General features: G+C 43.1%; 1 protein-coding gene across 1 annotated transcript in view; it reads right to left on the reverse strand.

Annotated features, from left to right (window-relative positions):
• wwp2 (WW domain containing E3 ubiquitin protein ligase 2) overlaps positions 1-26799 on the reverse strand; it is a 145248-nt gene that overhangs the window by 83504 nt on the left and 34945 nt on the right. The window contains exons 6-7 of the mRNA XM_077567937.1: positions 25719-25797; positions 4745-4911 (exon numbers count right to left, since the gene is read on the reverse strand). Coding sequence (XP_077424063.1) covers positions 4745-4911; positions 25719-25797 — 246 coding nt within the window. The remainder of the gene's footprint in view (positions 1-4744; positions 4912-25718; positions 25798-26799) is intronic.

Genomic DNA, 26799 nt, shown 5'->3' on the forward strand with positions numbered 1-26799 from the left:
AATGTGTCATTGAACATTAAGTTGAATGCAATAAATATAACGTGTTAAACAAATGATAATGAACAATACAATTGTGTGAAAATTACAAATGATCAACCCTCGCCTCCTGTTTACTGTTCCTTGCGCTGCCACACTAACCATTGACCCACAGGTGACTTGCTGTCGTCATTGAAGTGTTGTGAAATGTATTTGAGGGATGTCTTGCTGAAGCCAGAGTGAATGCGACATAGAACAATAAATTGAATGCATTCAATATAACATGTTAAAGGAATGATAATGAAAGATAAATTGCGTGAAAATTACAAATGATCAATTGTAGATGACTTATAAATGAAAAAAGACAAGTATAAGGTGGCATTCACACCATCGAATGTACTAAAATGTGGTCTAAGCGGGATTTGAACCGAGGTTCTCAGTGGTGGGAGGCAATTGCTCTCAGGACTGAGCTAAGTGAAGTCTTGAAGGTCATGGCTCAATGGCATATTTATATTGAAAGGTTTTGTACTGCTTTGCACAAAACTTTCAAAGCTGAATGGGGGCACTATTTTAATCATTTCAGTGAAATTATAATGCATTTCCTGATATGAAAGTCAGTTGATATACATTTATCCCTTAGCATAATTGCCATGGATATATTTGCAATATACAGTCGGAGGTGGGATTCGAACCCGCGACCTCCTGGTTACTGGACAAGGTAATTTCCCAACTGCGCTCCTGAGCAGAATCAGAGAGCTGATAATTATGATCAGTTGTATTATGGAAGTGGGAAATAGAAAAAGTACAATGTCAGTCCCTTTGAAAATGAAAGGGTCAAAATAAAACCGTTTGTGAACTCTCTTTTTTTGGTGAGGGAAGCTAGCTAACTACATAGCATGAAATGAGTCGGACATTTAAGACAAAAACGAGCTCAGAATAAATTAGTGAAATTATAATGCATTTCCTGATATGATAGTCAGTTGATATACATTTATATCCCTTAGCATAATTGCCATGGATATATTTGCAATGTACAGTCGGAGATGGGATTCGAACCCGCGACCTCCTGGTTACTGGACACGGTCATTTCCCAACTGCGCTACTGAGCAGAATCAGAGAGCTGATAATTATGATCAGTTGTATGTATGGAAGTGGGAAATAGAAAAAGTAAAATGTCAGTCCCTTTGAAAATGAATGGGGAAACAAAACCGTTTGTGAACTCTCTTTTTTTGGTGAGGGAAGCTAGCTAACTACATAGCATGACATGAGTCGGATATTTAAGACAAAAACGAGCTCAGAATAAATTAAACATGACAAAATAACACTATTTAAACACAAAAAAAACATACTTACCCATGGTAGAAGTCCCAGAAACAATGTCCAAAAGCACATCCTCACCAGGCAAACGTGACTTGTTTACCAATAGGACTCTATATACACGTTTTTTATAGCGTGAACTCAAGTCTCCAGCGTGAACCCCCGTGATCTTGTGGTCTGGCGGGTACAGATTTCTGGACACGGACAGCTCACGCAACGCACTCTGTGTGAATTGCAGTCCGTGCGGATGCCATACGGAAAACGCACCGCGTCGGTTCCGCAGTCAGTGTGATTGGGCGTCAGATGATATCTTCCCAAGATGGCGTGAATTTTTTAATTAAGTTGAAATTTTAACGGTGTAAATCAGAAGTAATATGTGGGAGTTATCGCATGGCAAAAAAGTGAGGAGAATAAAATGCAATAATAAGTATAATAATAAAGGTAAGAAACAACAAAAGTGGGAGTGCTTTCAGCATTCCAACAATAATAAGTATAAATATAATAAAGGTTAGAAACAACATATGTGGAAATGCTTCCAGCAAAAAGTGCATGTGGTGGATTGAATGCAACAATTTGAGTCTCTGTGTTATATAAAACCTAGACTTGCACCGTTTACAATGGCCACTTGTGCATGCCCTTGTGATCTTCCCGTGAATACTTGCTCTAAGCCAGTTGTACTGTTTTCATTTAAAATATCAGCAATATGCACTATTTTGCCCCTGAGAGTGCTGACTTTTAATTTTGATTTTATTTTATTCTTTCATTGTTTGTTTTCTTAAATCCATTTAGCTTCTAGAAAGGACTATGAAAACCAGTAAGCAAATTATTTATAAAAAATAATAATAATAAAATAAAAATTAATTCTTTTTTTTTTTTTTTTTTTTTTTCTTGGGAGATCTCAGTATTGATCATTTGAAATGTCATCATCATTGTTCTCCCTTTTTTTTTTTTTTTTTTTTTTTTTGTATGTGTGTTTGTGCGTGTGTGCGTGCGTGCGTGTGTGTGTGCGTGCGTGCGTGCGTGCGAAAAAAAATAAAAAAAAATAAGAATTCCCATACCGTTCACCTAAACCGAACACTTCAAAATCCAGCCAGAGTCGTGGGGCCGCCAGGAGACCCAAAGGGGGACCAAAGAAAAGAAAGAAAAGCGAAGCCCAGCACCGACCAGACACCACCCACCGGGCCACTAACCTTCACCAACCCCAAAGACATCCAAACTCCAACAAATCAGGGAAACCTCAAGGGCCCAAAGGAGAAACTGAGGAAAGGTAGAAAGGACAGACGAAGCAGAGTGAGATCCACAGACACCAGCCTCCACCGAATCAATGACCTGAGGGAGAAACAAGTTGTGTCTGAGTCTCGATAGATGCTGGTGTGGTGGATCTAGCATGCATGAAAATCTCCACCAAAGAGGGGAGCCGTCGACCCCCGCCAGGACAGAGCAAGCGCAACACCTCAGGGCCCCCCAGGCCGCGGCCGCGCCAAAGGACGACCCCCGGGCCCCGCAGGGGCCACCGGCCGGAGAGCAAACCCCGGAGCAGGAGCGCCCCCCACCCCAACGCGGCCCGCGCCCCCAACCCAACGCAGCAGGACGGGGCACTGCAGGCCCACCAGGCACCCCACCGGCCCACAACCCCCGCTCCCCCCGCGACCCCCCCGCCACCCCACCCCCGCCACCCACCCCAACCCAGCCCCAACCGCCCCCAGGTCCCCAAATCCCCAGACACCCTACCCACCCCAGCACCCCCCACCCCGGCACCCCCACCACCACCCCCCCACCAACCAAGCCGCCCCCGCCCCCCGCCCCCACCCCCACCAACCGACAGCCCCCCAGCCCCCGACCCCAGACCCCGGGGACACACCGCACCCAGGCATCCGCGCCGAAGAGGGGGCCGGGCAGCGGAGCGGAGAGGGCACCCGCGCCCACCCCACCACGCGGAGAGACGGAACACCAGGGGCAGAAGGGGAGATGGGGGCACCGGAGGACGGGCGGCATCCCCGAACCCCAGGCCCAGCGGGGAGAGGCCCCGGTCGTCACCCCAACGATCTAAGTGAAAAACTAACCCTGTTACTAAGTTCGCCAGCTCGCCGACTGGCGAACTCTACCCCTAAACCGTGTGTGTGACCCCACCCAGTGTATATACATAAGTGTGTGTGTGTGGTGCATTAAAATTGGGGGCAGGTGAACCGGAGCAGAGGGAAATGATATCCCCCCCTGCTCCGATCCATCCGCCCCCCAGGCATGTCAATGAGCGTATGTGGTGCATTAAAATAAATTAATGGGGGGGGGGGGTGCACACGGACAGGCGACCGCAGCACTGCTTCATACCGCGGCCGCCCCAACCGATGCCCCCCCCCCCCCAGTTGTGTGGTGCATTAAAATTTGGAGGGGAGCTGCAGGGCGGAGACGGTGTCTCCACCCCACCCCACTCCCCCCCAAAGTGTGTTATGTGCCCTAAAATGTATTGTGCAAAACTAGTGCAGTGAGTTAAGAGGAGCGACCAGCTGGGCCCCCCCCAACCGGGCGGGGGGGGGGGAGGCGCACCCGCCCACCAAAAGCCCCACCCACCCCACCGGGACCCCGGCGGGGCTTGCCCCCCGGATACCGGGGCCCGCCCGAAGTGCCCGGAGGCCCACCGGAGCGGGGCGGGCACAACACCAATCCCGCCCACTCCCCCGGCCCCCGGAGCGCCGAGACCCGGGCCACGGACGGAACCCCCGGCCTAGGGGAGGGGGAGGAGGGCGGACAGGGGAGGGGGAGGGGACGGGGGAAGGAGACGACAGGAAGGACAGGAGGCAGCAGCAGGGCCGCAGAGAGAGGGGGAGAGGAGGAGGAAGGGCGACGAGGGAGAAGGGACAGGGAGGCGGAGGACGGGCGGGGAGAGGTGAAGAGGGAGAGGAAGCAAGGGGGAGGAAGGGGGAGGGGAGAGGGAACCACGGGGCACCCCGGCGGCCCACAGGCCCCGACCCGCGTCGCCGGACCCAGAGCGACGGACCGCGCCGGGGCGGCGCCGCCCCGGACACCAGGGAGAGCCCCGCAACACAGCACCCACCACGAGACCCAGGGAACGACCAAGACGCAGCCGCCACCCAGCACCCCACCAGCCACCCAATAAAAATTAATTCTATACCGTGATATATACCGTTACCGCGAAGGGATACAGTTTATACCGTAAAAGGAATTTTGGGCCGTATCACTACTACCTACCTACTTGGAGAGAGCGGGAGTCAAACAGCTGACCCTTTGGTTACTAGAAGACCTGCTCTACCTTCTGAGCCATGGCCACCACGATATAATGTCAACGTTTGGCCATCCATGTAAAGTAGTGGGGGCACATTATAGCCGTTGGGCAGTCTATAAGCGTATATGGGCCAGGGTTGATCCCCACCAAATTATATACGTACTGCATATGCAATGTTTAATCCTAGCTACTTTGTGATACTGCACATACCTGTACTGTTTCCAGGGCTGCCATGACTTTTGGAGTAATGATGACAGCCAGCAGAACCTGGGTCAAGAACCTGCTCTACATTTGCTTCTCCATTAGTTAAAGACACCGCTCTGGAGGACCCTGGGGAGCTACCCTGCGAAGCATCCACTGAGTGCCGGTTGCTCCTTCTGAAACACATGGGCGGGGGGGTGGTTGGGGTGCTAATGAAAACACGAATCACATTACAAAAAAAGGAAAACAGATAAAGCAAAGCAAGATTAACAATGTGATGAGTCTGAGTAGAAAAGGGAAACAGGTATCCTTCCTGTACTAATAACACTGTCCTTGGGACTGGGTAAAAAAAAAACTTGCACTTCAAGATCAACAACACTCCTTTCTCTTTCGCAAGGTGAAACTTATTTTTTATCTTGGTGTTAGTGCCACCCACTGGCAAAAGGAAATTTTCATTATTGTCTTTTAAGTGCAACTGACCCCCTAACCCCCACCGCCACCCCTAACAGTCGTTCTCCTCCCCTCACTAATATTTCATATAAGGAGGCGTTGACGGGAGGACCATTCGGCTTGCACGTGGGGAGTGGGTTGGCCGTGATCTGTTTGTGATTGACAGCAGCAGTTAAAACTACGATCTAAATCATTTCTATACTACCACAAGTTGTGCTAAATAAACTAACCAAATGCTATGCTAATAAATTACTAACCTGAAAATCGATATAAAGATGTTCGCAAACGCTACAATTCCAGCTCCAACTCGCACAAAAGCCGTGTATGAGCCGGTGGGTGGCAGAGCAACGTCAGCCTCACGAAAGTGATGTGTAGTCTGCTTGTCCAAAGAAAGAGCCAAATTGTGTTTATCCCAGTGTTTAACCAAAAGATGACGCCACACAAGCGTTTTTTTTGCCCCAAATAGAAATCCGGACGTCACGTGACTATTTCTCTGAACACGCTACTTATTTATTCCTGCGACAGGAAAGTAGCAGCGCAGTGTTAATGGACTAGAACTGCAAGGAGGGCCAAAACTAGCATTTATCCGTCGACTTTCCACCCAAGAGCATTGACAGTCACTTTGATGAAAAGGACATGATATAAATGCGCGAGGTGGACATGTTGGATTGTCAATGAAGTATCAGGAGTGCTTTTTTTTTTTCAAACTCAGTGACGCTGCTACGTGGAATTACCTCCTCTCTTGCTTTTAAATCTGATCATACAAAGGCTTTACAAGTTTGTAAAATCCGGATTTTTTATTTTAATTTTATTAAACCATTATTCTACCAGGAAAATCCCATTGAGATCCATAGATCTCTTTTTCAAGGGAGTCCTTGCCAAAAGGCGTACCTTGTAAATAAATTTGTATCAGTGTGTCAGCCAACGAGTGTCCAAAGCAGGCCACCCAACCCAGGAATACAGTTCACAGCAAGGTTATTATCGTAAACGAAAACAAACGAAATGACGAAAATGAAAAAAAAAGAAAGAAAAAAATAGAAAAACTCATCACTGTGAAGTTCACAGTGATAAGTTCGTGAACCATAGTTTGTTGTAAACCTTATGTAAAGCTTTGGCTGGGGCATGTGAGTATAAAAGGTCTCCATAATCAAGCACAAGAAGAAATGTTGCAGCCACAAGTCTCTTCCTTGCATGGAAAGAAAAACACAATTTATTTCTAAAATAGAAACCTAACTTAAGGTGCAGCTTTTTTTTTTTTTACAAGAGAATCAATGTGAAGCTTAAAAGGAACCCCGACTGTAATGACAAGTTTGCTCTGTATTTTTTATTTGGTTGTTACTAACATAACTATGAGATTCATTTTTCAAAAATCATTTCCAGTTTAATATTGTGTGGAAACTGTATTTGGATGTACACCACCATTGTTATTTTCGTCACAACGCATTCAGTGCGTAGTGACGTAGAATGGCGGCTGGCTCTCTGCTGAACAATGTGAAACGCCTATAAAGAAAGCAAGGTAACGCCCAATTCACACTGACTGCAGAACGGACGTAGTGCGTTTTCCGTACAGCATCCGCAGGGACTGCATTTCACAACGCGTGTGTTGCGTGAGCTGTTCGTGTCTCGAAATCTGCAACCGCCAGACCACAAGATCACGGGGGTTCACGCTGGAGAGTTGAGTTCACGCGATAACAATTGTGTATTTAGAGTCCTATTGGTAAACAATAGCCACACTTGCCTGTTGTCACATCGATATGCTTTTGGACATTATTTCTGGGACTTCTACCATGGCTCTTCTACCATGGGTAAGTACGTTTTGTGTTTAAATAGTGTTATTTTGTCATGTTTAATTTATTCTGAGCTCGTTTTTGTCTTAAATATCCGACTCATGTCATGCTATGTAGTTAGCTAGCTTCCCTCACCAAAAAAAGAGAGTTCACAAACGGTTTTGTTTCCCCATTCATTTTCAAAGGGACTGACATCGTACTTTTTCTATTTCCCACTTCCATACATACAATTGATCATAATTATCAGCTCTCTGATTCTGCTCAGTAGAGCAGTTGGGAAATGACCTTGTCCAGTAACCAGGAGGTCGCGGGTTTGAATCCCACCTCCGACTGTACATTGCAAATATATCCATGGCAATTATGCTAAGGGATATAAATGTATATCAACTGACTATCATATCAGGAAATGCATTATAATTTCACAAATTTATTCTGAGCTCGTTTTTGTCTTAAATGTCCGACTCATTTCATGCTATGTAGTTAGCTAGCCTCCCTCACCAAAAAAAGAGAGTTCACAAACAGTTTTATTTTGAAATATACCGGCTCTACCTTGATGCCAACGCCTGACTTCGTGTCCAGCTCGTGTAATTTCTTCACCTTCAAGAAAATCTGCATGCGGCATCCGGAAAAAGTAGAAAGCGTGCGGAAAGCTTGCGGAAAGCTTGCGGAAACCTTCCGCGGCGCCGCATCCGATCCGCACCGCATACACTGCAGCTGGTGTGACACGCAGACTCAAATGCTCTCTATTTCTTGCGGCGTCCGTACGGATGCCGTACGGAAAACGCACCGCGTCCGTTCCGCCGTCAGTGTGAATTAGGCGTAAGCCTCCGTAGTGTTCCTAAGGGGATGATCAAAGCTCTTGAATGCTGTCTGGTAAATGACGAGAGCACGGCGTGGGGGAGAGTGACTACTGATCGCATGTTGTTCCTTTAGGGACGCTACGAGGCTTACCGCATGCGTGTGCCGCTCCGGCGCCGCAGCCGATTCGTTTCCATTCTATCAACTTGTTCAAATTACCCCGGCTACGTGTGTGCTTCAGATCGGCTGCGGACCAGCTGCGTCGTGTTGGAGCTAGCCGCATGGATAGGCCTATTTTCTATTTTTTGCAATTTTTTCTTGAGACGTATCCGTCGGCATCCATCAAATGGCAAACTAGCACAGAACACATCAAGCAGGACAGGAAGACTGATGCAATTTCAAAATAAAAAATTCTGGTTACTTTTCAAAATAAAATAAAATTAAAATTAATTATTAAAATAATTAAAATAAAAAGATTCTGGCTAAATTGTGTAATTGCACATGTCAAGGTACAGCAACTGCATAAATGGTCAGAAAACTCTCAAATTTTGCATAGTGTATCCTGACACATTGGTGAACTAGGAAGAAAATAACAATGGGCTTCTTGTATTTCAATTCTCAAGTATGGGTGATACTGAATTGAAATACCCTAAAAGATCAAGAAATGTCTCGCCGCCTGACAATTTAGCATCAAAAGTGATCCATTTTAAACATTTTACTATACATCTCACTGCCTCAAATGCATACAAACAATTGTAACCTTCAATTTAAGTCTAAGATGAGCTTTCTATCTTAAGTATTAGATGAGCTATGACCAAAATACTCCACTGTACCCTTCCTCTCTCCCCCTCAGCGGCACGCGACATTCGTGCATGTGAAAATAAATGTGCACGCGTAGGCTAACGACACGATACTAGAAAGTTGAAACATGTTCAACTTTTGTCGCTGTTGCCGGGGCTTCAACCAATCAGCGAAGGTTTCATTGACGAGCCAATGAACGCAGGGCATGCTACACAGTGGGCTATCCAGCAAAATGGTTGAGATAATTTTAGCAGCGTTTATCATTTTGTAAAAAAAAAAAAAAAAAAAGCTGCAAGGTGAGCCTTCGTCCCAGTCTCAGGTCTATTGCGGACCCCAACAGGTTCTCTTCCAAGATCGGCTAGTATTTGGCACTAACCATTCTACTCGCACTAGCTTCCCTGTCCATGCAGAAGAAAAGCACCACCAGATCATGATGCTCCCACCACCATATTTGACAGTGGGGATGGTGTAATTGAGACTGATGAGCAGTGTTGTTCTTACAGCAAACAGTGTTTGAAATGTAGTACAAAAAGTTCAATTTTGATCTCATCTGACCAGAGCAACTTCTTCCACTTGTCAGTGGTGTCTCGTACATGTCTCCTGGCAAACTGCTCTCTTTTAGAAATGGCTTTCTTCTTGCCACCTTTCCATACAGGCCAGATTTGTGAAGTACTCACCTGATGGTTGTTCTATGGACGGATTCCACTACCTCTGCTGTGGATCTTTGCAGTTCACTTAGAGCAGAGGTGGGCAAACTCGGTCCTCGAGGGCCGGAATCCTGCAGGTTTTGGACGTCTCCCTCTTCCAACGCAGGATGATTCCAATCAACAGGATAGTTATCAGGCTCATGCAAAGCTTGCTGATGAGGTGTTCATATATCAGCTGTGTTGGAGAAGGGAAACATCCAAAACCTGCAGGACTCCGGCCCTCAAGGACCAAGTTTTTCGACCCCTGATTTAGAGCGATCAAAGGCCTCTTGGGTACGTTTCTGATGAGTGCCCTCCTTTTTCGGTCAGAAACTTTGGAGGGACGGCCTTGTCTTGTAGATTTGTGGTTGTTTGGTACCTCATCCACTTATGGATGATTGATTGAACAGTACTCTGTGTTGTTCAAAGCTTTTGAAACGTTTTGTATCCTTCTCTTGCTTTAAATCTCTCCAAAACATTGTTTGTGTTCTTTTGTCTTCATAATGCTGACTAAAGATTAAGGTTGCGGTTCACAAACGATTTCAGCCTCCCGATGTGCAAAACTGGATAGAGACTTACCCCAACACCTGGAGCTATAATTGCAGCAAAAGGGGGTACGACAAAGTATTAGTCCAGGGTGGGCTGAATACTTTTGCACACCCTCATTTTCTTATATATATATTTTTTAGGTATATGACAAGTTTGAAATAACATAGACACTTCGTTTCAATTCAAGATTGAGTGCTACTTTGTGTTTAACTTTGACATAAAATTTCAATAAAATATATTTATGCTTGAGGTCGTACCGTGACAAAATGTTAAAAAACTCAAGGGGAATGAATACTTTTTCAAGCTGCTGTACCTGGAAGTTGACCCTTATGTGCTGAAAGAGGACCCTCTTGCAAGGTGGGAAGGTGGAGAGGTCAACAGAAAGACCCTTCCAGCACATAAGAAGAGTTAACTTCCAGGTATGTGTCTGGAAAGAAGGCTCATGAGGTCTACCCAGAGATCCCATTCCCTATCGACCATGGATTTCACATGAACCCAGAGACTGGCAAGTTAGAACCACTATGGTTTGAGGGTGATGTCATTCCCAAAGCCACAGGTGTCACAGTCCGGTGCTCGAGGGCCTGAGTCCTGCATGTTTTGGAGGTTTATCTACTCTAACACACCTGATTCAATTATCAGGATCATTATCAAGCTCCTGCAGAGCTTGCTAATAAGCTTAAATATGAATCAGCTTTGTTGAACGTGGGAAAACTCTAAAACATGCAGGACTCAGGTCCTCGGCGACCGGACTTTGACACCACTGATGTCTTGGCAGTAGAGGATACAGATGAGGATGACTTAGCAGCTGATGAAATCCATACAAATATGGATGATGATCAGGAAGAGGATGATTAAAATCCAGTTATATTTGATCATAGTTCAATTTTATGGTTAAGCGGCACTCTATTATTTCTCCATTTGGCTACACAGAATGTTAATCTATTAGAAAATGTTCACAAGTCCTTTTTATTCCTTGTCATGATCTTGAAAAAGTCTACACCAGAGCCGGGAACCCTGAGATACTACCTGCAACTGTCCGGCGCCGAGCTCTCCAACTGCTCGGACACGTGGCGCGGCTAGAAGATTCAACACCAGCCAAGCGGGTGATACAAGCAGCCTCAATACCCCCTCCTGCAGGTTGGCTCCCGAGGATGGCACATGCTCTCCTGGGTGTCTCAGGTCGAGGCTTTTCCCATAGGAGTGTTTTTTGGCCCCTGTGACCAAATGGCCCCGAGTTGGGGGTGGTCCCTATCAACTTGTGATGGCCCAAAGTATGAGATAAGAGAAAACTGTCCGGCGCCGAGCTCTCCAACTGCTCGGACACGTGGCGCGGCTAGAAGATTCAACACCAGCTAAGCGGGTGATACAAGCAGCCTCAATACCCCCTCCTGCAGGTTGGCTCCCGAGGATGGCACATGCTCTCCTGGATGTCTCAGGTCGAGGCTTTTCCCATAGGAGTGTTTTTTGGCCCCTGTGACCAAATGGCCCCGAGTTGGGGGTGGTCCCTATCAACTTGTGATGGCCCAAAGTATGAGATAAGAGAAAACATTATTATTTTTTTAAAAAAAGGTAACAAAAACATCCTGAGGAGTGGACCTGGCTCCCGGCCTAATCCTATTTCGCAATCATGTCAGCAAAACGTCATAATGCTTAATGCTTAAAAAATGTATGCTGTAAGCAACGTCAAAGCAGAAGCTGTGGGAGTGGACGGTGAGTTCAATCAAAGGACGTCCACCTTTTTCTGCTTCTCTATTGAGCACTGACTTTGTGTGTTTGTTGTTGGTTTTAATGCCACATTCTCGCGCGTGACCACGCGAGACACTGCGGGAAGTTGTCGGCGACAGAGCTGCCGGACCGCAGCTGTGCGCAGACGCTGAGTTTTGTCCATAAAATTGACGTGTCCGGAGCACGCAGTCAAGACCCAGCAGAGCGGAGCCGCAATACGTTGTGACGTAAATAACAAAGACGGCGTACGTCCAAATGAAGTTTCTACAAAATGCATTAAACTGGAAATGATTTTTGAAAAATTAATCTCAAAGGTATGTTAGTAACAACCAAATTAATAAGAGATAGTGCTTTTAAAAGACAATGATGCATCAATTAAGATGCCCAAATATTTAAAAGCACTAACAACCTCAATCACTGAGCCATCAAGAGAAACAATAAGGGAAACAGTCTTCTGCTTGTCTTTGCTATTAGAAAACACCATTGCGCCTAGAAATTCTGTCCATAATAGTTATGTACAGAATTGGTGACAAAGAGCAGCCTTGGCGGAATCCAACACTCACTAAGAATGAATCAGTCTTACTGGCAATGCGGACCAAACTCTGACACCGGTCGTACAGGGACCGAACAGCCCGTATCAAGGGGCTCTGTACCCCGTACTCCCGAAGTACCCCCCGCAGGACTACCCGAGGAACACGATCGAACGCCTTCTCCAAATCCACAAAACACATGTCGACTGATTAGTGAACTCCCATGCACCCTCAAGGACCCTGCCGAGGGTGTAGAGCTGGTCCACTGTTCCACGGTCCTGACGAAAACCACACTATTACTCCTGAATCCGAGATTCGACTTCCCAACGGATCCTACTATCCAGCACCCCTTAATAGGCCTTACCAGGGAGGCTGAGGAATGTGATCCCTCTATAGTTGGAAACCACCCTCCGGTTCCCCTTCTTAAAAAGGGGGACAACAACCCCGGTCTGCCAATCTAGAGGGACTGTCCTTGATGTCCACACGATGTTGTAAAAGCGTGTCAACCACGACAGCCCCACAACATCCAGAGCCTTTAGGAACTTTGAGCGGATCTCATCCACCCCTGTGGCATTGCCACCGAGGAGCTTTCCAACCACCTCAGTGACTTCAACCCCAGAGTCCCCAGACTCTGTTTCCTCAAAGGAAGATGTGTCGGTGGAATCGGCGAGGTCTCCGAAGTATTCACGACTCACGACGTCCCGAGTCAAGGTCAGCAGTACGCCATCTCCACTATACACAGTGTTAATGGTGCACTGCTTTTCTCTCCTGAGATGCCGAGCTAAGAGCCCAGCGGCATGCTATGCGCTGTAGCTTCTTGCTAGCTAGCCTGCTAGCCTACAACCATAATGTGAGTCACACCTTCCAAACAAATCTTCCTCCCACCAATTCACTATTTAAACATCATACACAACATATACACGGCTAAACTTGTGACTGGGATAAAAGTTAATTTTGCATTTGATGTCACACATCGTCATCCTGATTGGATGACGATGTGTGACAACTATCTATCTATCGATCAATCAAACTGTGAGGTGTGGTTGCTTTCAGTGACAGTTTGAAAACAGCATATGGCCTTCAATCAATCAATAACCTACATGCTTTTTAATTACACAAGGATTTTTACTATTTGTAGGCTGCCCGGGTCCCTATCACCCGCAAATAGCAGGGGCACATTGTATAGAATATATATTGTGGTGATATTTATTTTTATTTTGTCTTCATGAGCATACTCAATATTTGAGTAATCAAAAAGTAATCCACTTACATTACTTTAATATTATGGTACTTGGATTACGTTACTAACTACATTTTTTAGCAGGTAACTTGTAACTGTAACGGATTATATTTTAAAAGTAACCCTCCCAACCCCGTTGACTTCAAACTTGGCCTGGACCATGTCAAGACCTAGGCCAACAAAACGGGAAAAAAATCTTGAGTTTTCAAAATACTATATGACGGGTCGGGGCATCATATTTTTTGTTTTATATTTCCTTATCCATGAAATACAAAATACGTAATAACTCCTCGGTACATGCTTAAAAAATTCCCAAACGTTACTTGTATGTTTATAGTCACCTGAAGGTATGTTGAGCCGCATTTTGTAATAACGGTGCATTTTGTAATAAACGTCCAAAAAGTAATAACTTTTTCATTTCATTTTGTAATAAAGCCGCATTTTGTAATAAATTGCCACATTTTGTAATAAACTGCCACATTTTGTAATAAACTGCCCCAACGCATTTTGTAATAAATTTTGCCGCATTATGTAATAAGTTATTACATTTTGAGAAGATTATTACAAAATGCACTTACAACTTTTTTATTCTCTAGAAAATGTAATAACATGGTGCATTACGTAATAACAATTCTAAATTATTGTTTATTTGTTTGTTAATCGTATTTTATTTTACTTTAAAGCATTTGTCAAAGTTAGGCCTATTATTAGTATCACTGTATTAGCCTAGTAGCAGTACTTACCAATTACTATCAGTACACTATTCAAAGGTTGCATTAGCAGAGAATATTCTGTAAATTCCAGATTTTTTTTTATTGGATACCAAAACCACATCAAGAATAGTTATAAACATCCAACAAACCTTATAATGCTTCTTATAATACAGAACAAAATTGTGGGTATCAAAATTTAATCCATTCGTAAACATTAACATATGCACATACAAAATAGAAACGCTGATGAATAGGTAAAGAACAGCTTTATTTATGCATTTATAGAACCTTTCAACAAAAATAAATGCAACCAACACATGCAGGCTTGCGGCAAATTTAAAATAATAATGAACCAATGTAAGTGTCTTCTGCTTGTTTAGAGAGCTGCTGTGACCAGCAAATTTCTCCACTAAGATTAATTTTAAACAAATATGAAATTGCCTCAAAAGGCTAAACAAACAACAAAATTTCTATTTCCAAAATATATCCGTAATTTCAAATTGTCCATGTCTAATATGTCTAATTACCAGCCAAGCCATAAACCACTTGGAATGTTTTCCAAACAGCTCCTTGAGTTTTAATGCCACACCACCAAAGCGCCCTGCTGCTTTGTACAACCTGTGTACACTAATTGTGTGCTTTCCAAAGACGTCCAACCCAAGGTTTAGGCTTAATGTTTCCCTTAGATAGATTGATGGATGGAATCGATCTGCAATGTCTTTAAAATGTTTAGACACTCTGTTAATCGTCCCAAGCATTGACATGTCATCCTCAAGGGTCATTTTGATAATAGACTGAAACATTTCAGTTGGTAGGACAGGCTGAACAGGGGGTGTAGTCAGAACAGGGTCCTCAGGCTCATCAGGCTAGATAGGTGGGTCACACTCATCTAGTGAGTCAGGCTCGATTGGTGGGTCAGACTCATCTGGTGAGGCAGGCTGGATTGGTGGGTCAGACTCATCTGGTGAGTCACTTCACTAGTATACTTCAAATGGAGACCTCCAGCCTAAAACTTCTTTAAGATCCTCATTGAGCACTCTTGAATATACAGGTAGGTGCTTGACCCAGTTAACTACGTTCCGTTAAAATTTCACCAGATCATACATGATCTTCTTTCTTAGCCACCTATGTGTCCTCTCAACCTTTCCTTGGCTTTGTGGATGATATGCTGAACTTTCAATTATTTTCACTTGCAGAGATGTCATTAGAATTTTCACTGCCCCTTTAAACTCAGTCCCTTTGTCATGTTGTAACACTTTGGGTGGTCCATGTTCACGATAAATCTTGTTAAGGTGTTTGTCAATTTCAACACTACTTTTTCTTTTCAATGGTTTCAGCCACATGTAACGACTGAACACATCTATCACTGTAAGAATGTAACGGTATAAAGCCTGACCATAACTAATTTTCATTTTTCCCATGTCCAATAGGTCAATTTGGTGTCGATCTTGCACTTCTTTGACTTTAATGGTCATCAAAGGGGGCTTATTCAGAAACTTTGCATTTTGAAGTTGGTAACACTCAGTTCTGTTCAAGATTTCCTGCACCTTTCTTTCACTTATGCCAATATGATGCATTCTTAGTCGTTTGCTCAACTTTCTTGCTCCAGAACCCTTTCTATCATCTAGACCCTTTTTAACAACACAATCAACATTAGATTGTAGCATGACTGGCTTGCCGGCACACAGCAGTGTCTGCCCATCCTCACTGAGAGAATAGACCCCTTGATTTCTCCAGAGACGCACCAAGGCATTTTGTTGAATTCTTGTGCATTCAGAAACTGGAACATGAAACTCTCCTCTCAACTTGCGAACTATGACATTGTACATTTCCTCGGTCATTGCTTGTTTTTGTCCATGGCCTACAGTGAGCCCCTGCAGGGTGCAGGTCAGGGTTATAATTAGCAGACCTACAAGGGTGACAAAAGAGGGAAAATGTTTAACTCCCAAAACTAAACTGCATTTTGTGCCTTTTTTTTGTCCGCGGGCGGGCCGGTGCAAGTAGACAGGTTAATGCAGTGAGCATAACTTGGACAATGCAGGTTTAAATTCAGTCATAGAATTTCTTTTCAAGGGCAAAACATCTACATAACTTTAGATCAACTGCAACTGTCTTTATACTTCCATATATTCAATTACACAGATAATATTTGACAGTTTTTTCAGACCTGGGATCATGTTGAACTCTGTTGGCTGTCTCAATTAAGCATGCAAGCAGTGCATGATCCTTGTAGAACTGATGCAGCAGCCAATCAGATTACAGCCCGCCCTCCCCTCCCTGGCTGAGTGACAGACCATGTAGAGCTTTGAATTTGGCCACAAGTTATTGGCCTATATAATTCAAATGTGTTCTGTCATACATAGATTTATTGGGCTACATAGCTCTAAGGGAAATTGCATAAAAATAAAAAAAAAGTCACTCTTGTATAAATTCATTGTTTAACAAACAACAATAATAGGTATTATTACATAATGCACCACATTGTTACATTTCCTAGAAAATAAAAAAGTTGCAAGTGCATTTTGTAATAATCTTCTCAAAATGTAATAACTTATTACATAATGAGGCAAAATTTATTACAAAATGCGTTGGGGCAGTTTATTACAAAATGCGGCTTTATTACAAAATGAAATGAAAAAGTTATTACATTTTGGACGTTTATTCCAAAATGCACCGTTATTACAAAATACGGCTCAACAAGTTATCTTTATGGCAATAGTCAGTTATAAATATAGCGCCACCAAGCCCTTGGGTCGGCAAAAAAAATTACGACACATAAGGTATTTTCATATTTGTACAAAATTTTGATACTTTTGTAAGTGTGATAACAAAGGAATTTATGAATATTTTTTTTACTTTCGACCCCTTAAATATTTTAGTGCCATCAGACCTATCCATACATAATGTACTTTTTTATTTATTTATTATGTCCTGTATGGACAATAAAAGCAATATTGTGCTATGAGTAAAACTAACGATGATGTATATATATGTACTTTAAAATTGGGGCAACTCATTGCACAAAAATAAAACAGAGGTTGATTTTTGAGGGTCTTAACATTGACCAAAACTGATTGAGCTTTGCACACACATCACACCTGGCAAAAAAACAACAATCCATAATAGGGAAAGGTTTATTGTGCCATTTTCAAATAATTTCTGATTGAATGTGCAACTGCCCAAACGTGCCAGTACCCTAACATGCAAGTACCCTAAAATGGCCCGGGGCTGCAAGGGCCCTTTATAGCTGTCCGCAGCTCTAGTTCTTCTTCTTTGTAAAGGATCTCGTTTTTGGGGTCCTAAACATTTACAAAAACTCACCAAACTTTGCATACTCCTTGGGCTTGGCGAAAAAATTTATATCATGAAGTTGCCATAACAACATATAGCGCCCCCTAGCGTGGAAAAATATGCACCAATCCCGGCACGTTTGACCGAGGGCTACAAAAATTGGCAAGCACCTGAAGCACCCTGAGACACACACAAAAGTCAGTGGAAGCCATATCCTAAAATGTACAGGAAGTGAGTTATGAATTTTTTAATGTCCAATTTTGGCCCATTTTTTAACATTAACTGTGGTCATTCTTTTTGCCCATTTGCCAACAGTTTTCATCCCATTTACTTCCAGCTTGGCATGTATTATTTCAAGACCTGGGACAACAACTTGACTTTTTGAAATATATATATATATATATATATATATATATATATATATATATATATATATTACTATATTTTGTCTTTAATATTTCCTTCATCAAAAAAGAGGAAATTCTTAACACCACTATACAAGCTCCAAAAAATCCCAAACTTCTCATGCATCTTAATAGCTAGGGCCTGAAAACAACTCTATGATAATATTCGGTTAAATATGTAGCACCACCTAGTGGTGACAAGAAATGTCATACTTTACATTTGTATATATTGTACCGAGCCCGTTTGAGGGATCCAGTTGGAATTCTGTCAGAAAAGCCTTAAGATGTTGATCATGGCCCACACTAAATACCGTAACTTTTCGCCAAAGGGTGTGGCAGTTATGGTGCCGCAAAGTCTTATGATTCACCGTGACAATAAAATCTCAAATAACTTGACCCAAAAGATCCTATCTTCTCAAAACACACATTTGATGAGAGTCCAGGTCTGAATACATCTACGAACTTATATTTATTCGTACTGATAGCCAACCTGCTGGCAATTTTTTTCTCTACATTTTTTCTTTAAATTTTTGCTCCAACCACGTTAACTGAATCTGAGAAGAGTGTTTAGGCCTTCATGATGTCATAACATGAAGTTTGTGAGTTTTCGTGAATCAAGGTACTGTTCGCCAAGAAAACAACGCCAATTTTGAGGGCCAAAACATGCACAAAAACTCATGAAACTTGGCACACACATCTGGCCTGTCAAAATGAGCATTATGTATCATGTTTTGTGCGATTTTTACAAAAAATACTCACTAGCGCCCCCTAGAAATGTATTAATGACTACTTTAAAGTCCGTCCGTCCGTCCGTCCGTCTTCTTCCGCTTATCTGGGGTCGGGTCGCGGGGGCAGCAGCTTTAGCAGGGAAGCCCAGACTTCCCTCTCCCCAGCCACTTCAGCCAGCTCATCCGACGGGACCCCAAGGCGTTCCCAGGACAGCCGAGAGACATAGTCTCTCCAGCATGTCCTGGGTCGTCCCCGGGGCCTCCTGCCGGTAGGACATGCCCGGAACACCTCCCCAGGGAGGCGTCCAGGAGGCATCCGAACCAGATGCCCGAGCCACCTCAACTGGTTCCTCTCAACGTGGAGGAGCAGCGACTCGACGCTGAGTCCCTCTCGGATGACCGAGCTTCTCACCTTATCTCTAAGGGAGAGCCCGGCTACCCTGCAGAGGAAACTCATTCGGCCGCTTGTATCCGGGATCTTGTTCTTTCGGTCACGACCCACAGCTCGTGACCATAGGTGAGGGTAGGAACGTAGATCGACCGGTAAATCGAGAGCTTTGCCTTTCGGCTCAGCTCCTTCTACACCACAACAGACCGACTACTTCTACTACTACTTTAAAGTAAGATCTACAAAAAAAATTGGTATCAGGTAGCCCAAGACCTACAAAAAAGTCTATTGGACCCATATGCTTAAATGAACAGGAAGTGATCTGCGAATTTTTGGATTTTTGATTTTTTGAAGATTTTTGCCTATTTTAGAACATTTACACGGGGCATACTCTTGCTTATGTTTCCTACACATTTGATCCAATTGACTTCAGTCTTGGCATGGACCATGTCAAGACCTGGGCCATCAACAGGGGGGAAAAACCTTGAGTTTTCTAAATACAATATGACGGGGGCGGGGCATCATATTTTGTGCTTCATATTTCCTTCGCTATGAAAGACAAAGTACATAATAACTCCCTGGTATATGTTCCAAAAAATCCCAAACTTCACTTGTATGTTTAGAGTCACGACCTGAAGGTATCTCTATGACAATAGTCTGTTATAAATATAGCGCCACCTAGCCCTTGGGTCGACAAAAAATAATAATTACGACACCTAAGGTATTTTTTCCTAAATTTGGATACTCTTTGTGTGATAATTGTCATTTATGATTTTTTTTTTTTTACGATGCCCTCTATGGAGAATAAAAGCAATATTGTGCTATGAGTAAAACTAACTATGATGTGTATATGTTATATATATATATATATATACACACATATATATACACTTTTAAAACAATGGCAATAGGGGAAACTCATTGCCAAAAAATAAAATAGGACGCTGATTTTTGAGGGTCTTATTATCATTGACCAAAAAGCTTTTTACACAATCATCACACCTGGCAAAAAAAATCCATATGTAAAGGTTTATTATGCAATTTTCAACGAAATTCTGCTTCCAATGTGCCACTACCCCAACGTGCCAGTACACCAACCTGCAAGTACCCCAAGGTGGCTTGGGCTGCGAGGGCCCTTTATAGCTGCCCGGAGCTCTAGTTTTACTTGTGATTACCCGATTTTGACTTTGGATCTGGATTAGCACCAGGCTAGACTAAGCGCCGGCCCGGGCGGGATCACCCACCCCACGAAGGGCGACAAACGCTTCGGATTTGCGACAGGCTAGACTAGGCGCCGGCCCAGGTAGGATCGCCGAATCCGCAAAGGGCGACTGATGCTAGGACGGGGTCCCTACAGAGCTCCCGTTGGCAGTGGAGAGCAAGCAGCGGCAAGCAGGGAAGCGCGCAATGCATCCATATCTTTTCTGGTACACGTAATGCTCACTTTGCACACACCACAAGTCGCCGTTGCACTGTCTCCACTTTCCACATTAAAATAGTACCATGGTGTAGACATTATTGTTGTTACATGATGCTAGCTTCATGTTAGCGTCCCACAACAAATACCAAAATGTTCCCCCACTGGATGTTTTTACTTTATTTTTTTCCGGGTGTGCTGTGATGTTGCAGAGTGTGTGTTGTATGTTTTTTTTGGCAATACACTGTTCTGCTCAAAAGTTTGTAAACCTCTTCAGCAATTTGGATTTTCAATTTTTTTCAACCTGATTTTGTTGTTAAATCTGAACCATTACATTTTATATAAAATAACAGGTGTAGATTTATCATTTCAATGCATTGCTCTTTTTTTTTAAAAAATCAATTGTGTAGTCAAAACTAAATTAAAGTTTTTGGTCAAACCATGTAAGTGCAAAACTAAGTGACCCCTGAGCTGCATTGCTTAAAACAAGCAATCAAGTAGGATCAGGTAGGACAAATTGGTAGCTAAGCTAACCACTGAAATGGACCAATGTAATGAGAGGTTAAGCAAAGAAATTGTGCATCACTGACTAAATCAGAGACAATACCACATCACTTTAGTCTTACCCAGGTGAACCCATACAGGTCAGTCATGAAAGACTGATAAATCACCAAACAAAGTGTTTGAATGCAAAAGGAGGTGCAATATCTGATTAAGTGAGAGGTTAACATACTTTTGCACACATGAAATCTGAGTTTTTCTTAAATCAACAACTTTTGTTCAAGAATGAATGACAATATTGACAATCTGAACTGATTGCTGATCACATAATCAGGATTAGGACATCTCTAACAGAACACAAAACACCTTTTTGCATTTACTTGAATTGACCAAAAAATATTTTTAATATAGTTTTGACTGCACAATTGATTTGACTGGACAACTACACCAAATGTGATCAAGGAAGACGGGTAGTACAGTCCTTGGTGTGTCATCTGGAAAGAAAAGGGGATAATGAGACTTGGTGGTAGAATGAGGAGGTGCAGAAGTTGATCCAGAGAAAGGGGTTAGCTAAGAAGAAGTGGGACATAGAGGACTGAAGAAAGTAGAAAGGAGTACAGGAAAATGCAGTGTAAGGTGAAAGTAGAAAGGCCAAACAAGCAGCTTACGATGACTTGTATGCTAGGTTGGACAATAAGGAGGGGGAGACTGATCTATACAGGTTGGCAAGTCAAAGAGACAGAAATGGGAAGGACGTGCAACAGGTTAGGGTAATAAAGGATAGGGATGTAAGTGTATTGACAGATGCCAGTAGTGTGATGGGAAGATGGAAAGAGTACTTTAAAGAGTTAATGAATGAGGAAAATGAGAGAGAACGAAGCGTAGAAGAGGTGACTGTTGTGGACCAGGAAGTAGCAAAGATTAGTAAGAATGAAGTGAGAAGGGCATTGAAGGGGATGAAGAGTAGAAAGGCACTCAGTCCTGATGACATACCTGTGGAGGTATGGAAGTGTCTAGGAGAGGTAGTAAAATTTCTGACTGGGTTGTTCAGCAGGATCTTAGATAGTGAGAAGATGTCTGAGGAATGGAGGAAAAGTGTGCTAGTGCCCATTTTTAAGAACAAGAGAGATGTGAAGAGTTGTGGCAACTACAGAGGAATAAAGCTGATGAAGCTGACACAATGAAGCTATAGGAAGGAGTAGTTGAAGCTAGACTGAGGGCAGAGGTGAACATTTGTGAGCAGCAATATGGTTTCATGCCAAAAAAAAAGGAGTACCACAGATGCAGTATTTGCTTTGAGGATGTTGATAGAGAAGGTCAGAAGAAGCTACATTCCGTCTTTGTAGATCTGGAGAAAGCTTATGACTGGGCGCGCAGAGAGGAACTGTGGTTTTGTATGAGGACGTCTGGAGTAGCAGAAAAGTATGTTCAAGTGGTGCAGGACATGTATGAGGACTGTAAGACAGTGGTGAGGTGTGCTGTAAGTATGACGGAGGAGTTCAAAGTGGAGGTGGGACTACATCAGGGATCAGCTCTGAGCCCCTTCTTGTTCACTATGGTGATGGACAGGATGACAGACGAGATTAGACAGGAATCTCCATGGACTCTGATGTTTGCAGATGACATTGTGATCTTTAGTGAAAGCAGGGAACAGGTGGAGGAGAAGCTAGAGGCGTGGAGCAGCACATGCTAGAGGCTTTGGCGATAAACTCAGAGGCCAGACTGAGATGGTTTGGACATATCCAGAGGAGAGATAGTGAGTATATTGGCAGAAGGATGCTGAGTTTCCAAATGCCAGGCAGAAGGTCTAGAGGAAGACCAAAGAGGAGGTTTATGGATGTAGTTAAAGAGGACATGAAGGTAGTTGCTGTGAGAGCAGAGGACGCAGAGGACAGGGTTAGATGGAGGCAACTGATTCACTGTGCCAACCCCTGAAGGGAAAAGCCGAAAGGAAAAGAAAAAGAAGAACAGAACACAAAACCTGAAAGGAAGAGAAATCTCAGGAGACCTCAGGAAGTGGGTAGTGACAGCACATCTGTCTGGGGAAAGCTATTAAGTCGTCTAAAAAAATTGAGCTTCATCATTCCACTGTGAAGCAGATCATCTGCAACTAGAAAACACGGAAAATTACTACAATCCTACCTAGAAGTGGATGACCTTCTAAAATATCAAGAACCACAAGAAAAATGATAATCCAGGTAAAAAGCCAACTCGAACATCACATCAAAGGATTTGCAGACTTCTTTTGCTGCATCTGGGACACATGTACATGCTTCAACAATCAGAAGAAAAGTAAATCGACAAGGCTTTCATGGAAGGCTCGCTAGGTAGAAGCCTCTGCTCACAAAAAAGATCAAAGCTGCCCATTTCAACTTTGCCAGCGAGTACCTGGACAACACTAAAGCTTTTTGGAAGTCCCTTCTGTGGACAGATGAGTCCAAAATTGAACTGTTTGGTCACAACTAAAACAGTCATGTTTGGTGAAAAGTAAACACTGAATACCAGCAAAAGAACCTTCACCCTAGAGTGACGTATGGGGGTTATAATGTAAAATTCTGGGTTGGCTTTTCATCCTCAGGACCTGGACAATTCCACATAATCCAGGGAATCATGAATTCAGAGGAATATTGTGAAATCCTGGAACATAACCTGAAGCCGTCCTTTCTGAAGTTACAGCCTGGTAGACGATGGATCATGCAACATGACAATAATCCAGCATTCCAGCAATACAACCAAGGAATGGCTGAAGAACAAGATTCATGTTTTGGAAGTGCCAAGTCAAAATCCTGATTTAAATTTTTTCAAAATACTGTGGCGGGACCTGAAGCAGGCAGTTTATGCTAGACGCCCATCCAACCTCTCTCAACAGGCTGCATTTTGCAAGGAAGAGTGGCAAAAATTCCCCCAAAGTAGATGTGAAAGACTGAAGTGAAAAAGTGTTTGGATGCAAAAGGAGGTGTAATGTCCGATTAAGTGAGAGGTTCACATACTTTTGCACCCATGAAATCTGAGTTTTTTTTAAATCAACAACTTTTGTTCAAGAATGAATGACAATATTATCATTCTTTTTGTTCAAGTCCATTATTTTCAATGTCAGCATTGTAGATTTGGGTATGACTAAACATTTAACTCTTTCACTGCCACTGACGTTTAAAGACGTCAAGTAAAAACCTACGCTTCACTGCCAATGACGTCAAAAGACGTCATCCAATGATTTTTTTTTTTTTTTTTGAAACGGGTAGAGGAAACCCTTCCGCATGTCTGGTGAAAGTTTCAAGTCTGTCTGTTGTGCCTAATGACTATTTTTGGCCCCTAGAGGGCAGCGATGACTCTCTTTTGACAAGATCGGGTGGGCGTCAGTAGAGGCGGAGCTAGAGCGTCGAGCAGGAGATGAGAATGGAAGACAAAGGAAAAATGGCGGCCGGTCGCGAGGAGCTCACACCCGAGACGTTTTTTTCAAAGACCAAAAGCATCGCTGAAAAAGCACATTGTTGACAACGATGATCATCATAGATGATGAAGATGAGGGTGACTCCGTGGTTGGAAAGCATTGACGCGGCAGTAGAAGACGTTAGATGGAGCTAGAAGGAGGAGGGAACGGGCAATGGCGAGCGTTTGCAAGCAGCTCTACACTTACAAGACGAAAGGCATCGACCAACGCTAAAATAGTACATTGATGACGACGGTGATCATCCTCGATGATGATGAAGGTGAATCCGAGCTTGACGGCGAAATTGGAACCGCTGACGCGGCGGCTATGACGGTGTCGTAATGCGGAGCGCAACCGAGCACGCACAGGCGGACGTTCCATCGGACGACGGAGAGTGCCCCGAGTCCAATGCATATTCATCGGAGGAAGTGTGTACAGTCTGCTACTTGCTTTTTATTCCCCGGAAAAAAAGGCCGTCAAGAAAGTGTAACGTTTGCACGCAAAACGGACCAATGTGAAAGTGAAAGTAAACTGTTGTGTGAGTCCTGGCGTCTCCTTGCACGCAGGAGAGCGTTACAAAAGGAAAAACTGTATTTGAAACATCCACATAATTGTAAGTAGCACCACAGTTGCACACATTTGTAAATAGTTTGCGAAATTGTTTTGTCAAATTGTTACACTGTTGAATGGAAATAAACGTATTTTGCAATCAAAAAACACTTTTTCATTGTTGGTGAAAGCGTTTTACAGAAGTAAAGCACTATTTAGGTGTTTGTGGCATCATTCATGGACAAAAAGAAGTGTACAATTCACTAGAGTACATGAAATAACATCGTTTCACAAAAAGCTCTTTTTCTCCGTTTTTTGTTTCAAAAGAGAGAATTTCGGAGAAAGTAACCATTTTCTATTGATGATTACTGAAGAACGGAATAAGGTAGAAACAAACTTTTTTTTCTGATGAAAGCTGAGAGTCCAATCTTTCATTTGGTAGTATGTGTGTTTCCATAGTCCAAACACAACATTTTCTGTCGACCTTGAAAGATCACTCAAAATGCTTAAATCGGCTGGCAGTGGGGACAACCCGTTTCTGAAAACGTCTGGCAGTGAAAGAGTTAATAAGGTTATTTTATTAAAAAAATCTGACCATGCCTGCAGGGTTCACAAACTTTTGAGCAGCACTGTATACCTCTGGATTTTTTTTTGTTGCCCTTAAAAATAAAATAAATACATAAGTAAATACTAAAAATGTAAAAACCCGATCATTTCCCCTCCAATTCCGATCAGCTGATAATGACGCAATCTGAACTGATTACCGATCACATAATCAGGATTAGGACATCTCTAACAGAACACAAAACCTCCTTGCATCATGAACTGTCATTATGACACATTGGGAAATTTCTCAGTAATGTGAAAGCATCAGGAGAAACAAATGGTTCAGTATCACAGCTCAAGGACAGTTAGGTCTGAGGGTGAAGCTTCATCATATTCCAAATCTTTTATGCAGTATGCTGAAATGAAATTTTATGCAGTACGTGTCCTTACCTGCTATGCGATCCAGCAGCACTGGAAGTCTCTTCACTCCGTGTCCTCCTCAGACTGGATCGATCAGGTTGAAATATTTCTACAACAAAAACGCAAAAACAAAATAGGATATAGTTAAACAAGTGAATATATCCAGTACATCAGTCAAATGGAGAGAAAGTAAACATTGTTAATTCCAGGTTCATAGTTGGCTTGCTAATAGCGCTTCAGTATGAGGTTCAACTGGGGAAATTATTCTTGAGTATGGAATAATAATAATGATCTCAAAACTGGTGTGTTTCTCAAAAATATGACAAAAAGCTGCATTAAAATGCCACAATCCAAAGAAATTCAAGCCTCATTGGAGATACATCCACCGAGGGACCCACTGGAATTTCCACCATGACAGCTCAACGCTAGTACAGCCCATCTGGAGCTTGTCACCACCCTTTCTCCACCAGCCGGGCTGTCAACCACAGCATGTTAACAAGCCTAGCGCAGTCAACTAACACCCCCACCAGAGCCAAAAATAGTAATCGGCCGATTATAGCACTTTTCAAAATAATCAACAATCGGCCCAAATTTTGCCAATTATTGTACTATCCTTAGTTTCGCACAAATCGGTACATGATGAAGGGTGTTTGAGCGGCGCAGAATGGTGCTCTTACACTGTTTGTCCACTAAGTGGAGCTGTGATTTCATTCAATCTTCAGTCAAAAGTACACTGCCTGTTTTACTTAAGTAGGCTGACGGCGCAACAGGTAAGTTTGTTTTGTACGTTTCAAAATTAACAGTCAACATGTCTATCGTTTTAGTAGAACTTTCTTTGTCATGTGTGACAATGCGTGCTTTTGTGCATCTGTCTAGCTTTTTGTTTATATTGCATTGCTAATCAGGTTGTGCTAGGCTGCTAACGTAGCTTCACAGTTGCCATGTAGAAAAAATGTAACTGTACAGCTATTTGAGAGTATAGGGAACGATGTTAATCCAAATGCATTTAAAGAAGAGCTATATGAACACATAGGGTACCTAGTTTTTTTTTGTTTTTTTTTTGCACGCCCAATAAGTTTAACATTACTGCCTCTCTTCAACATTGTCGGGA

This window comes from Vanacampus margaritifer, chromosome 6, assembly GCF_051991255.1.
Source record: "Vanacampus margaritifer isolate UIUO_Vmar chromosome 6, RoL_Vmar_1.0, whole genome shotgun sequence".
In the NCBI taxonomy this organism is placed as follows: Eukaryota; Metazoa; Chordata; class Actinopteri; order Syngnathiformes; family Syngnathidae; genus Vanacampus; species Vanacampus margaritifer.